The sequence below is a fragment of the Oreochromis niloticus genome, linkage group LG3, assembly GCF_001858045.2.
Source record: "Oreochromis niloticus isolate F11D_XX linkage group LG3, O_niloticus_UMD_NMBU, whole genome shotgun sequence".
Classification (NCBI taxonomy): domain Eukaryota; kingdom Metazoa; phylum Chordata; class Actinopteri; order Cichliformes; family Cichlidae; genus Oreochromis; species Oreochromis niloticus.
In genome coordinates this window covers 33044396-33060422 of record NC_031967.2, presented here as the reverse complement: position 1 = coordinate 33060422, position 16027 = coordinate 33044396, and the positions used below count along the sequence as shown (strand labels likewise).

Below are 16027 nucleotides of genomic sequence, written 5' to 3'. Positions count from 1 at the left end.
AAATGGTGAAGAGTCCCAGATTTAAATCCAGTGGGAGTATCACCCCCAAAGAGGGAGAAAAGGACCCCCTGATGATAGGGGATGATTAGATTACGATGACCTGGATGACTGAGAACCTTCACAGACATATTGCCGTACATTTTGGGAGGAACACCCTTCAACTGGTGCGGGAGTATGAAAGGGAATCAAGAAAACTAGCAGATTGTCTGCCATCTATAATCCAGTTTTGAGTTCCCTTCCCAGACGTCTTAACGCCCACTCACGTCCTGGGCCATCTGACTCCAGGAAATCGCATGATAGGGTGGGGCCAGGTTTCACAATGAGCTCACCCGAAACCCTGGCTGATTGTGACCCACACCCGTTTTCACACCTTGGCTCATGTGATTAGATAGAGGATCATCAGGGGGTCCTTTTGTCCCTCTTTGGGGGGAAACTCCCACTGGGTTTAAATCTGGGACTTTCCACCATTTGACCTTAGAACTGAAGAAGCTTCTCGGATGAGAGGTGAAACGTCTTCAAAGAATTTAAAGAAGTCCAGACGCTTTTCTTTCAAAGCTCCTTAGATTACGATGACCTGGATGACTGAGAACCTTCACAGACGATGTGCAGTGTGGTGGATTTTAGGATTTTTCTCATATGTTGTATATGTTTGCTTTTTCCTCTGGTGATTGGCTCTTTGGGGGCTGATCAGCAAAGCCCTTGTTCTTACAAAGAGTCACCACCCTTCACAAAATGAGCTTTCCCCACATTAAAACACGCGACCAGTCATTGGATAAAATAGTTGGGACTGTCTAAGCACCACGATCGGATATCCACATTCCAAAGCTATGACATCACAGCAACATGATTGGTCATTTGAAATGTTGATCATGGACCAACATTATGATGAGGATGCAGGAACAACACCAACACGGGGATATCGAATACATTGTCTAAGCTGCTGCTTTTGGGTTTGGTGAATGAAGCCATGGTGGAGCTGCCAAACAACTGCAGTTCCTCTAGTGGCCACTTGATGGCCTGATGGAGCATTTTAATAGATTATATGAGTGGTGAGTAAAATATGAATATTTTTTTAGTCTGTTGCTTTGCACTAATTAGCAGATATGTGTGTTGGTGGATTGCCAGTATTAGCTGATAACTAAACACTGATGGCAGCATGGCAGTAAGGGTATGCATTTCCAGGAAAAACTCACCTATTCATTCAAGCACTTTTTCCCTTGTCTGTGTGCCTTCTATCTAATATTCATACTCTGATGAACACATCAGAGAGCAACTCAGGGTTCAGTATCTTTCCCAAGGATACTTTGGCGAGCAGCAAGAGATCAAACCACCAACCATCCAATTAATAGATGACTTGTTCGACCTCCTGAGCCACAACCACCCTAACCTAACCCTTTAGTCTCTTAATCATCAACCAAGTTCCTGGTGCGGAGTTCAGCTTATGCGTCTGACAACACACCCACACCCACCTAACATGCATGCCTTTGGACTGTGGGAGTAGAACATCTGAACTCAATACAGAAAGACCCCAGCTGGGAACGAAGTCCAAGTCACAGTATGGCGACACAGTTAATTGGACAAATGAACCTTCTTCATCCAATGTAAGTGGTCAAACCAGGAGACATTAAATATCAGTATCAAAGAGTTTTATGGAAACAAGCAGGCCAGAGTCACTGAACAGGAAACATTATGTAACTTTTGCCCGCATGCAGCATGGAATTTAAACCGCCTTGGCACTAAATGATGGAGATTGCCCGTCATTTTAAAATCCTGTATCCATGTGATGCAATGTGCATCTGTGAAGGAAAACTTATCCTCCGCATTATGGCAAAAACAGAGGCTTTATTTCCAGGATTCGTCTGTAATTTGCTCTTGGATGAAACTTGTCTTCCTCCAGACCCATGCAGATGTATTTTTTTTCCAACATGGAAGTGGAATAAGTGGACTCAGGTTTTTGCATTTAGTTACGCTCAATCAGAGTTTCTATTAAACCTCGAAAAGTGTTTTTATTCCCTCTGTGAACACTGTGTAATGCTGAGTAAACCTTGGTGATTGATTTATGGGATTGCTTCCTGTTATGCCCTGCAGTGAACACACCTTTAAAACTCTCCCAACGAATTTCATGCAAATCAGCAGGCGGGCCCCTCCTCAGTGCTTTGAATAGAGTATCATTTCACCCCCGGCTGCTGATTAGTTATGATAAGACAAAGGTTTAGCCTTCCTCTTCCTCCTTTGTTTCTTTCTTTCGCTTGTTGAGTAAGAGGCTCGTCAGTTGCATTAAATATTTGCATAAGTTCTACAGAGCCTTGTTGACCTTTGGAAGTTCTCCAAAACATTTCAGATTTTATCTTCCTGATGAGAAAAAAACTTTTTATCAGCTTTTACGTAAGATCCAAAAACCCTGGAGTAGAAAAATAACCCCATCTAACCAAAGCATCTCAATTATTTGTCAGCTAAGATGGAAATCACAAACGGTTTGTTGGATTTGCATAACGTCTCCCCAAAGAGGGAGGTGAACAAAGCGGACGGGGGGCCTCCTATCTATACGTCCTCCTCCTCATCAACATGTGAAGTGTCTGCGGTCAATGGCGGAGGGGATTTACTCGCACAATAAAGACAGATGCCACCTTTTATCTGCTTAACGGAAGAGAGGCCGAGCGCGTGGCACTTGACCGCCGCCGCCGTCATCGCGCGTTGTTGGCGTGTAATGACGTCCTCCCTCCCAGCAGACTGTTGTGGTGACAGGCCCGGCTTTCTCTTTTCTTTTTAGCTGACGTTGGAGGAGGGAGTGAGGTTTTTCTTTTGCCAAAACAGCCTTTGTTTGTCCCTCTGTGAATAAAGGAAGCTGAAGTGGTTCGGAGGAGAAGAAAACCAGATTTTTGGTGTTGAATTCAAACTCCGCTTGGAGACAAACTTTTGAATCAATCAGTCAGTGCTGATGCCTGATGTTCAGCAGGGTGGTCCGGGTGTAAAGGATGCATGCATTTGATTGATTGCTAATTGGAATGGATGAACATAGAAGCTGGAAGAAATTTTAAATATTTAAAAAGTTGTAAACCAAACATAAGTTGATATATCAAAATTTCAGCCCCTCAAGTATAAGAGGGCAATAAAACTACAAATGCACATGATTTTTATGACTGGTTTCACCATGCTCATACTGGGAATCTCATACACGTCCCTCCACTTTAAAAGCTTTTGCATAAAACCCCATTTATGAGCCTCAAACTCTCAAAATCAAGTGTTTCTGCTGCTCCAACCTGCAGCCACCCAATCATCAATGACATGAAGACATCTCCAGTGAGAACATGGAGTTATGCAAATCATCTACAGACCACCAACCCCTCTCTCCCTCTCTGATTGTGGGTGAGTGACACAGACAAAGACAGAGGGCCCTGAAATGGTCCATTTGATTCTTGATGGTGTTTGCTTCAGAATGAGCAACATCTGCCCAGCACAGCAGCGGCTCCCAAACTCCGGAGGCCTGATTCAGCCGGAGCGGGATCCTAATAATGACAGGAGGCGAGTGTCAGAGGTGATTTGTGACAAGAGTGAAAGGGAAGGTTCAAAATATGGCAGTGAGACCTGGACTGATATATGTGGTTTGGACATCTTCAGATTAGGGATGGTGGATATACTGCAGAAATGGTGTTGAAGCAAGAAGAAGACCATAGAGAAGAGTTTTGTGTTATAAAATAAGGTTGTTGTTTTGTTTTGTTTTGTTTTTCTTGTTTTATTTATGTTAGTTTTCTGCCAGATCTAATGGGAGTCAACGGGGCAATTACTTTTTCACACAAGCCCACGTAGGTTTTCCCCCTTAATAAATATCATTTAAAAACTGTGTTTTGTGTTTACTGTGGTGATCAGAAACATATCTCAGTGAGACACATATGCAGAAAAACATTAATCTGTGCACTGTAGTTTGCATGAAATTAACATCATCTCAGAATATTTAGATTAAAACTGTTATAGATATTGGAAGAAGTACAGGAACATAAACAGGGCCTCAGATTTTAATAATACAGACTTATAAATATACATATATCATACATATATGTTTATAAAAATAATAAAGCAACAAATATTTATATGTTTGCATAATATACCTTTATAAAGTAGCTAATAATCTCGGTCAGGGTGTGGCTAACATGTGGCCCCTGTGATGTGACCCGTAGTTAAACTGAGCGCTGAGATTTAAAGCCTCTTCAGCGGCTCCATGATCCGGATCCAGTATGAATCCAGTCCGTGATTTGCAGATGGCACACGCGCACACACACACACACCGGGGCTGGCCGGTGAGAAGAGGAGAAGCACAAAATGCTTTTTATTCAGCAGCGCACTCGCTGAGGAGCGGACAGATCCTCCCACGACACTGTGCGCGTATCAGCGGACCTGAGCAGCTCTCAGCTTCTCTCTGAAATCAGCACCAACCGGCTTTTATTCCCAGCACTACGGACTGTACGGACTCCGCTCTCTAACTCTACTTTTTTCTCCCACTTTCATTTAAGTGTGCTTCTTGCTCTCCAGCCTGCACGGGACGGCGGCTTTTCCTCACAGGTGGGTCCATCATCTCCTCCGATGCGCTGTGACAGCAGCCGTCAGTCTGCGCTAAGTCCTGGGGAAAGTTTCTTCCTCTCTTCTCCATGTTTGCTTAACACTTTTAAATGAGCTCAAGCGGTTTCTGCCCGCAGCTGGAGCCTTTTCAGGCGCAAGTGCAGTGAAGTTGACTTTTTTTCTCTTTTTTTAACATTTATTTTAGTGGATAACTTGGACGACATCGAGCTGCTGCTCTCTCTTTTTAAGTCCGTCTTTTTAATTGGCTTCTCATTAACTACCCTCAGTGTGGAGGTAATTAAAAGGAGTGACCAGTCAGGTTGGGGACGGAAGGAGGAGGGCACCATATGGTGTGTGTTTATGTGTGTGTGTCCGTGTGAGACGGAGACAGACGTTTCAGTTTTGCTCTTCAGGGCTTAATTGTGTAATTGAAACCCTTGTGAGTTGGTGGTTTGGTGATAAATCACAGCACTGCTGCAATATTCTGATCACATGTGCACTTTACACTCCCTGACTTTTTGTTTTTGGAGGGAAAGCTTCAGATCACCTGGGTGTCAGGTCTGTGGAGCCAGAGTACTTTTAATGAAGTTGCAGCCTCCCAACTGCAGCTCTGCCCCTGCTCTCCGCTCTACTGTCAGTTTAAATCAGTGGCAGGGAAATTATTTGGAAAAGCGTATCCTGTCATTCCAGCTTTGAAAAAAATCACTTAAATGGTGGGAAGTGTTTACAGTTTTCCTGCTAAACAGTGGATCAAAATCCGAATTATGTTCATTGTCAAATTTTTCTTGTTGCCATAGTGGGGGGAATATACTGGTACAGGAATTGAGTATGTGGTATTTACAGTATCTAGATTATGTGCATCTATATAAATACTCACAATATGAATCCACAACTACATGTGTTAGGTACAAATTAGAGATTAAGACATGTGTAAAGGTTATGGGGAGTAACTGTAGTCAACAAGTCACTTTAGTGTTACTTTAACTAGTGCTGGAAGTTAATTGATTACTTGCTGGAAAATTTCAAAATAAAAGCTCCCAAAAATGGACCCCTTTCAGAGGATTTGCTCATTTAATTTAAAATTCAACTTTCCAGGAAAACAAAAGGTGCCATGCAGAGATATCAGAATGCTCAGTTCTCGTAATTTCTTGATGTTTTTGTGCTCGAAAGCTGTGTTGTTGTCAGTTTCGAGGGAGAGCAGACTTTCCTTGGTTCTAATTAAAACAAACGGGAGCCACGCTGCAAGCCAACACAGGAGCCTGGACTGCTAATGAAAGAATTTACAGGGAAACGAGAAGCCAGGGCTGATTTCACCAATCTCATAAAAAGCTGTGGGAGAACACAATGAGCCCCGGTCAGCTGTGAACAGGAAAAAAAACACTGGCTCCCATCCAGCCGTTTCACACACGGCATCCTTCCTAACTCCGGCCCTCCCGCTCCATCCTCACATTAGACTGAAACTGAAGGCACCAGCAGAGGACAAACAAGTCATATTCATCACTTTTAGAAGTCTCCCAACTCAATGTAAAATCCCTATTTTTGCTAAAACCAAGAACAAAGAAGCTTCATCTTCTTTGATTTGTCTTTTATGCCCCTCCCTCTCGTCTCTGACTGCATCTGGCAGCTTAAATACCCACAATTTCTGATATGTGGCATGTGTAAACCACAAGGTCTGTGATGATTTAAACCGAAACAAGCCGTTAAGGAAGGAAGTTTCTGTTTTACACCCAAAGAAGCTCAGCCCGGAAATGAAATACACCCATACGTTTTCCCAAACAGACACCAGAAACCAGCTTTTTAAAAATATCTAAAAAACAATAACAGAGCTCTGGAATGTTAGATTTAGAAAATATAGTGCGGAACGAATGTCAAGTTCAATACAACTGACTGAAAACTGAGAAGTTTTTGAAAAGGCAGTTTTGATAATAAGTGCTGAAGGAGGTTGTTGAAGGATACGTTCACTTTATTTCCCCATTTATAAAAAATGAAGCAAAAAAAACCCTGCACTCCCTCTAGTGGCCACTTGAGGCTGCTTCCAAAAAATTGAGTCAATCCCCATTGACTCCCATTGTAACGTTACAGCATTTAAAACCACATTTACAGCCTGACTGGGGCTTTTCTGGATAACTCACTGGATAACAACTCTGACTGCTGTGATTTTCTTTGGGTTTTTTTTGGTGTTTTCAGCTCGCTTTTCCTTGTTGTTGCTCGCTTCAAAGTGTTGTTCGTTGATCTGATTGGTTCAGTTTAGCCCTCAGTACACAGAGGTTCATTTAATGACCTACAAAGTATCTCATATGCGCCAGCTTCCATGGAGCACTTCCCAGATGGCTCCATGTAACAAACAATTGGGCACATCAGGTCAGCAGAAGTCGGTCTGCATAAAACATGTTGGGTTTCTGCACATGTGGCAGCATCTGTAATTTTTTTTGTGTGTGTTCTCCGCTGCTTGTTTGGGGAGCAACGTTTAAGATGTGATTAAGCCCCTTCAACGTCAATTAAGACTGAAGCTGACTGAGGGGAACGAGACGATAACTGTGCTGGCGACAAAAGGAGCAGATGGCCACTCCAGACATAGTTGGAGCTTAATGGTTCGACTTGTTTATCGGTTTGCCTTTATTATCATTTTCTTCTTTGTAACATTATGATCAATAATAATAATGTTTGGTGGTGGTTTGGTTATTTGTAATGATGATTGGGGGGGGGGGGGGAAGGGTGGTTGTTGGCAGTAGGAGTAGCAGTAGTATTGGTTGTGGTATCAGTAGTAGCAGGTAGTCATGGTGATAGTGATATTATAAATAGTAGTGGCAGTGGTGGGGGTATGAATAAAAAAAATAGTGTAGTGGTGGTATTAATGGTGATAATTAATAATGGTGATAGTAGTGCTATTATTGTAATTATTGATGCTATTGCGGTTGTTAACAGTAGTAACAGTGGTATAAAAGTATGTATAATCTATATTGCTTCTCAATGATGTCACTTTTTGGACTGAATAGACTCACACAGTACAGCCTTACACATGCAGCACACACACTAGTTTTGTGCATGTGCAAGTAAACCTGAAGTCGCAACTAGAGGCACTGCCTCCTGCTGGAGATTTAAAAAGAATGCAAGTTAGTCTGAGCTGTGTTCCTTCTGGTGGAGAGAAGACTCCAGACTGTTCACGGAGTATATGGAATTTTAAATGCTAATGCTAACATAGCATTAGGTGGCTACTGTACAACCATCATTTTGTTTTGTCATCAAGGATCATGTAGTTGTACTAGCACAGGTACAGACTGCTAAATTTGTTTGGGTTTTTTTTTTAATGCTCTAAAGTGGAGCACTTTACCACTGGAGTCTGTGGAGATTGATTCACTTTTAGAGGCAGTCTCAAGTGACCACTCGAGGAACTGCAGGAGGAGGCTGTTTGGACTTTTTGGTTGTCTACATTGGCTGTATTTAATCTGAATATATCAAAGCCCTAAATTGTGATTAAGGCTGGTTTCTACCATATAAAGTTTAAAATGTATGTATTACAGAAGCTTTGCAAGGCCTTTATATGTGTGTGTGTGTGTGTGTGTGTGTGTGTGTGTGTGTGTGTGTGTTTTGGACTCGTGTGCTGGAAAGCTGTTGAGCAGAGACACCATGTGCAGTCTGGCCCTGACAGTAATCAGTCAATGAATAATGAACACACGCACACACACAAAGATACCAAACAGCTGTCAATGGCAGGTTTGTGTATGTGTGTGTTAACTCTATCAGTTGAGTGCAGCTGCATGCCTGCCTGTAGCAATTATGTTCTTGCTAAATAAGAGCCAGTGCTGAGATGAGGGGCTGTGTGTGTGTTTGTGTGTGTGGATCGGCACATATCATTAGGCGATTAGCTTACTCAAAGGATAGCCGCATGATTGTGTGTGTGTGCGGACACACATGCAGTTTGAACTGTGTGTAATATAAACCAGCTGAGGGACAACATGAGCCTTTAGGAGTCTCTCTGCACACACACGTTGCATTTCACTCACCCTTTTTATCTCTACCCACACAACTCTGCAACTTTTTCTTGCTGCTCACACTCATGCACACACACACTCACAGGGACATATGGCCTGTTCTCAGGGCCCATATGTATTTATCCTCCCACATGAGCCAATCACTCTTTGAGATCCTCAAAGGCGCTCTCTCTCTCTCTCTCTCTCTCACTCACACACACACACACACACACACACACACACACACACACAGACCTATAAACACTCACTAACCCCGTAGGTACCCACAGGCCTTCTCCTTGCAGGCTTTTTCATGGTTAATTTGCTGCTCAATAGGTCAAGAGGGAAAAGCAGGCATCAGGCTAACAGAATCAGTCTCACACACAGACACACACACACACACACAGACACACAGTCATGCCTCGCCTCATGTTGCGTTCCCCAGACAGATGTGACTTCAGTGATTTACCGCGCCTGTTGGGTCAACAATGCCTTTGTTGTTGCGGTCTGAAGCGGCCGCGTGTTTGTCAGGAAACGCTTTTAATTGACTGTTTAGAATGTTTGTGATCCTTTCCTCATTTGTCACATGTGTTACTCGTGTCCCCAGTAATCCATTTCTCATTGTGAGAAGAAATGTTTTTAGATATCTGGAACTTCTACATTCTTTTACTTTTAAAAACTCATCACAAAGCAAGGCTAAAAGACCGGCTGTTTGTCTGTCAGTGTTCAAAGCCCTATAAGACATTTATGAATGAAAACCAAAAGGTGAAGGAATAAGTCGAGATTTATGGAAATATGCTAAAGTTACTTTTATATGTGGTGTATCACAAAGCTGTAGTTTGTTTACTCTGGTCCAGATCAATTGATCTGATTTGATCTGTCAAACCAAGCTACAGGAAAAAGCTATAAGCAAACTCAAAACAACCCGTAATGCATCATTACAAACTATGTGAGAATGTTCATTCTCATTGGCCAGATGTGTCTGGGGCGGGTGCAACAGAGGTAAATGCAAGAAGAAGGTGTTGGAGACTATTGGAGAACCTGGAGAATTTACCTTCCTTTCATGGCTAGTTGCTAACTCATGCTAAACATCTATGGGACACATCCCAGAATTCAAAGTGTTTAGCTTAAACTTGCAAGGTACACCTTTTTAGTTGTGTCTGATTGAGGCCGGATTAAATTGACAAATTCAATAAACGAACCGTACTGACTTCATTTGGAACTGCATCAAGGTCTTTGCGCCAGAGTGTGATTACTGTGTTCACATCCACACAAACGAGCTGCACCAAGGAGGACAACTGACTAAACACCACAGGTGTGAAAGGCCTGTCCGTAGGTTCTGCCTGAGTTCTACATCCCAAACCATTTCTTCAAGACAGAAGTTAGCTGTGCTATTATTAGTTCAGGAAGGGGATTTCCCCATTCATTTTCTCTACTCAGTGTGACAATCATGATAATAAAGTAGGATTGTTAGCGGTCGTGAGGGTTTGATCCCAGTAGCGTCACGTGAGTAAGGCCCTAGTCATGCAGGCCTCCAAACTGGTCCATGTATTCCACAAACCAGTATTCCCCAGCTGGTCCTTTAGTTGGTGCTGCAGTTGTTATATGAATGGAAGTGACGGACTACAGATACTCTCCGAGCTGCAGTGAAACTGTGAAAAAGTGCAACAGCACAAGTGGAGAAGGCTGAACTTCTCCACCTTCTCACATTAAAAGTTGCACCATTTGAAACATGTTGACTGCAGTGCTGAGCACACAGCTTTTCCTCTGAAGGTGAACATTCTCCATTTCCAAATCCCTATGGATCCACCCATTCTCTTCCGCTTATCCTTATCAGGGATGCGGAGGGCCTGGAGCCTGTCTCGGCTGCCAATGGGCGAGAGGCGGGGTACACCCCGGACAGGTCTTCAATCTGATGCAGGGCTATGGAAGATATAAATGGGATATTTACTCCTGGAGCCTCACTGTCAAGATCTGCCCTCACTGTTACTGCATACATGACGTCAACAGCCCTTCGAGCCTTGCACTAAAATTTCTAGTGACGCGAGTAACCCAGCAGCCAAATGCAAACAAAGAGGAGCTCCTGCGTCAAAAAAGGCAAAAATATTAAGCAAATATTTTACTTTAATAACTTACCATTGTTGCTGCCGTAATGACGCATTGCTTTTACACAAGAGCGAAGGACAGACGGATGTGAGCGATAAAGGGCTAAAAATTAACCGATAGACAGCTGCGTGCTGCTCTCCATCACACAAAGAGACAGCCAAGGAGTGGGCCTCTTAAAAGCAGCAGCAGTGGATAAAGAGCAACTCTGGCTCTAAATGTCAGCCTCACACATGATGTGCAGCGTGTGGGTAGGTTTAACTTATCATACATACTCTCCGAGGTTGCATTGCTAATGTGCTGTGATTGTTTTCAGAAAGCAGTTTTCATAGTTTTGTGTGTCCAGTGTGTGAAGTTGAGGAGTCATGTTTTTGCTTGTTGTCTAAAGCGTCTGGACTTGAAGACGTTTCATCTCTCATCTGAGAAGCGTCTTCAGTTCTAAGAGACTAACAGACTGCAATGACCTGGATGACTGAGAACCTTCAGACTTTTTGCTTGTTATCTAAACACTGGTTATACGTGCTTCATGCATCTTCATAGGTTAAATGAAAGAAATGAATAATTTAAAGTGTAAATTAAATGTTTTCTAGCAAATAAAGAGCTTCTTCATGAACATCTTTTCATAATTTTTTTTCTATGTTTTACCGCGGATTATCTCGGGCGTCTTACTGAGGTCTTGTCATTATTGATATCTGCCCTCTATGATGTAACTGGTTATCGGAGCCTCTGCTCAGCTAACCATCTTATCTCTTCCTCCTCGTGTCCCAGTTTGATGATATTATGTAACACCACCTCTTCTCTCTTCCTTCTCTCCCCCCCCCCCCCCCCCCCCCCCCGCAGGTTCTGGGTTTTCCCTGTGATGACCTCACTGCTTTTCCCTGGCCACGCCCACGCTGCAATGAAGGACCTCTCCTCCTCCTCCTCCTCCTCTTCCACCTCTCCTCTCAACTCCCTCCTCCACTACCCATCCTCCAAAAACTCTGTGGCGCCCTTTTCCCCATCCGCCGGCCCCGCGTCCTCTCGTGGATCGGCCCTGTCCTCGACACCTCTCTCCAAGCCGCAGCCCTTCTGTCTGCAAACGGGGCCGCACCTCATCGCCAGCATGCAGCTGCAGAAGCTCAACTCACACTACCAGAACCTCGCCAGCGCCTCTGGCGGACACTCTGGGCCTGGAGGGCCTCAAAGAGGCTTTGGAACCCCGCAGCTGGGAGCAGGTAATCAGCTGTTGGCGCCGTCTGGAGGCCTCGGAGGCGGCGGGATGGGTGTCGGGATTGGCATGGCCAACCAAAGTTCCGGCGCTGGTGGGATTATCGACTTTGACCCTGTGGACGAGGAGGTCCTCATGTCTCTGGTGGTGGAGCTAGGTTTGGACCGGGCCAACGAGCTTCCCGAGCTCTGGCTGGGACAGAACGAGTTCGATTTCATGTCGGACGTGCCAGCTGGATGCTGACCTATGAGGGTGGGGGGGAAGCACATGGATAAAGTGGAATTGATTGACAACAAGAGAGAGAGAGGACTTCTCTCCATGTTTGGTTTTTCTTTCCTCCCTTTGTTGGCTGATAAAATGAGGAAGCAGAATGGACGCTGAGTGATGGAGAAAAGCGATTAGAGGCTCGCTCTCCGTTTCTGTTTTGCTTTCATACCCTCCTACGGGCAGACAAAAGAAAAGACAAGCTTGCTTTTGATTTTCTTGTTTCTGTAAAGGAATCGGTGCTGCTTTTCTTCACTGAGATGAAACCAGTGGTGCTCCCACTCTGATCTGTACTTCCCCTTCATGTAAAAGAGCAGAAACATCAGCAGAGTATGAGCAGAAACGAGGAGTCTAAGACTCGCTCCTGCTCCTATCCTGTTTCCTCCATCGCTCCATCATTCGATCTTAATGAAAACAAGTTGACTGACACGAGAAGGGCTGACAAAGACATCCGAGCCACTCTCTTTAGAGAGGAGTAAGGTACACCTGTTGGACTCGATCCACCCTCTTTTCTTAGTGCCGCCCTGAATTGATCAAGTGGACGATTAAGGAAAATGAAAATGAGAGGCACGACTTTGTGGGAGAATTGCAAAGGATGGCAAACACTACGCTTCCTGTTTTCTTAATAGACAATATTAAGCTTCGGTCTCATGGGAAAAGGACTCCTGTCTCTTGGCTTCACAAAGGAAATGATTGTCTTAGACTTGGTTATCTCTGTGCACTTCTTTCTTTTCTTGTTTGAATTTCGTTCAAACAGCCGTACTCATACAACACGTTATTTAAGACAGTGGCTGATCCTCATCAGGAGACAAGCAGACAAGGAGCACTTCTGTAGCGAGCCTAAAGTCACCTCAGCGAGTTAGATCCAGAAATGTGGAATGGGTGTGCGTTGTGTTGTCCGGCCTGAAGGTTGATAAGGAAGGGTGGGATAGCGAGTGGCAGGGATCCTGTGCTACACGGAGCAGCAAACAAAGTCAATTCCTATTTTTCCTGCTCTCCCGCTTTAAAACGGTCAGTTTATGTCACGACCGTTGTCGCTGCACTTCCGTGTTCCTGATGAGGAAGTGTGATTAGGCCTGGAGGCTGGTCCACCCAGTCACAATGTGGACCATCGGGGTGAAGCAGGGATGAGACCAGGCTAAGCTGCACATTTGATCTGTCCATGTTACAGAAACAGCTCCTCTGTCACGGTCTCATTGAGGTCTTTTGTTCATCTCTTATTGCAAATGAAGAATTAAACAAATCTTTGTTTTTGGTTGAAATTCATGCATGAATCCCTCATGACCTCTTGACCTCTCTGATGCTCTTAGCTGTGACCTGAAAATGGACTGTACTGTTCACCCCTGAAGCAGTCCTGAAAGTGTTGGATTACACTGTAAACTACTACCAACTTAGCATGTCAAATCCATGTCTATGCCATGTGATACAGTTGAAAGCTCTGAGGGAATTATATTTTACATGTGCAACAGTTTTTTTTGTTTTTTCTCTTCCAAGTTACATGAAAAGTTTCACAACATAAATCGAACATGTGAATATATGAGAATCATGTGTGCCTATCATGTGACATTGTAACAGCTGAAAAACATTATCACATGTAAAGCAGGGTGAGGGTTTGTGACATGAAGGATAATATTGAGGTTTGAAACATTTCTGAGAAGCCAAAACCCACTATTTTGTTTTTGAGTCTGAGAATGTGTTTATACGCCTTAATGTTCAAAAAATAAATAAATTTTCTCAGATGGTACTTCGCTGCATCGCCTCTTTTGTTCTGTCTTAAATGAACTCCCATCTCTTTAAAGCCCACCTACCAAATGGCCAGATCAGCTTTGATTGGCCAGGTTGCTCAGCCAAACCAAATATTAGACGTGGGCGGATTGATTCAAATGTCAATATTATATGGTATTGGTATCGGATAGTTACTAGCTACTTCGTTTTTATCCAAGTTCAGTTTGTAGCCCAATGAATGGTTTAAATGATTTTTTTCTGGAAATGGAAAAAATATATCTCAAACGCACTCTTTGAAGCATGTCTGAACCCTTTTGCATTAATTCATGCCTATTTTATTTATAGTCTATTGAACGGAGGTTGGCACAAAGTGCCTCAAAGACGGGCACATTTACATTCTGTATTTTTAAAACAAACAAAAAAACCCAGTTTCAAAAAGCATAAAAAGCTGAAAGGTTTGTTCTTGTAAAAATAAATTGCAGTGATTAAAATGATGAGAATGTAAAAATGTTTTTTTTCATCTCATAAATCATGACACATTGCTGCACTTAAGCTGGGTTTATAGGTTAATGCTATCAGTATTGGTATCAGCAACACTGGCCCTGTATTTACTTGGTATCGGATTGATACCAACATTTGCACTGTGGCAAGTAGTGCAAAAAAAGCACTACTTGTTCTTCGGAGAATATTAAAGTGCAGATTTCTCAAGATTTGGACACTGGGCATGATACAACCACTGGTTTGTAGAGAAACTATGTTCCCCAACTGGTTGGCAGTCGTTCCTGGATGCCGCTGGGTAAAATCAGTTGCACAGAAGGTGGTTGACCAAAAACCTCCTAGTTGTTGCTTTGGTTGCTAGCACGTTGCTAAGGTTTCCTATTCCATGTTTGTCTGCAAATGCACACAAACTAACAGGGGCAGTACAAATTGTAAACATTTAATTTAAACCAGGAATGGAGAAGCTTTGCCTCCAAAGTAAAAGTTGTACTCAGAGTTGTAGTCAACATGTTACAAAAGACAAGTTTTACTTTGAAGGCAAACAGTCTCCATCTCCAGTTCATGTCACAGTATTTCCAGTTTCACTACAGTGGGACAGGAGACAAATGTATTGTCATTCAAACTTTGGACATCTGCAGTAATATGCTAGCGGCCAACCAGTTGGGGAATACACAGCAACACGTGGGTCACTAGGGAAAATTGGTGGTCACTGGCCAGTCTGTGGGCCTGTGTCTGGGACTTCAGCAGTCTTTTCCTCAACAACTGGTTGTTGCCAGATGGTCATGGACCGGTGTCCAGGGCACTATGACTGGGGCATTATTCTCTTGATCCTACATGATCATCATGACTGTCACACAACCAAAATGGAAGTTAATGTCACATGGTTAGCAGTCACATTTCTGCAAAACCTAAGTGTTTTTAACTCTGTGAGGTCTAACTAATCCTTGACAGATGATGCTAACCCCACAATATGGGCCAAAATACCAGGCCACCTACATTTAACACCTACAGGAGCAGCTTAGCCATGGAAACTCCAGCCATGGAGCTCTGCAGTCACTGAGAACAGAGCATTGGTGACATTTGCACAATCCTGGTCTGCCACGTTATGGCTGAGTTGCTGTGGTTCTGAAATGCTTCCACTTTGATCCCACCACAGATGATGGTTGAATATCTAGGAAGGAGGAAATTTCACAAACACTCTTGTTGCAGCGGTGGCATCCAATTACAGTATCCCACTCGAATTCTGTGAGTTCATAGGAAAGATCCACTCTTAAAGATAAAAGCTTGGTGCCTGATTTCCTGCACCTGTGGCAATTGGACTAAAAATACCTAAATTTAAAGATTAACACATGTTGCCCAATACTTTTGTCCATGTGCTGTATATATAATTTTTGTTCTATTTAAAAGTTGTTGGATAAAACTTCAAACTGTTTCCCATTTTTTCCCAGAAAAAGTTCTTTTTTAGGATTGGTGTTCAGAGCTAGGGCTGGGTCTCAGGGGGTTGTTAGTGGTCTTACGGCCCTGATGTGCATCACAGGTGATACATTCACACGAACATGTTTGTACAAATGCAAAGATAACCCACAGAAACACGTTTTCAGTTGACCTAAACATGCTTTCAGGCTGCACAGCTATGATTGTGGTTGAAATGTCACAACTGACTTGCCTTTAATATTGATATGCTGTACATACATCACTAAACTAT

At 43.3% G+C, this 16027-nt stretch overlaps 1 protein-coding gene across 1 annotated transcript; it reads left to right on the top strand.

The window, feature by feature from the left end:
* The first annotated feature begins 4226 nt into the window (after positions 1–4226).
* cited1 (Cbp/p300-interacting transactivator, with Glu/Asp-rich carboxy-terminal domain, 1) lies at positions 4227–13843 on the top strand. The gene is made up of 2 exons (XM_005462583.4): positions 4227–4557; positions 11469–13843. Exon 2 carries the CDS (start codon positions 11488–11490, stop codon positions 12076–12078), a length of 591 nt encoding a protein of 196 aa, XP_005462640.1. The 5' UTR covers positions 4227–4557; positions 11469–11487; the 3' UTR covers positions 12079–13843.
* Positions 13844–16027: the final 2184 nt, after the last annotated feature.

Bases quoted from the DNA above. Each gene is read 5' to 3' on its own strand.
- cited1 (XM_005462583.4), top strand. From the start codon at position 11,488: ATGACCTCACTGCTTTTCCCTGGCCACGCCCACGCTGCAATGAAGGAC.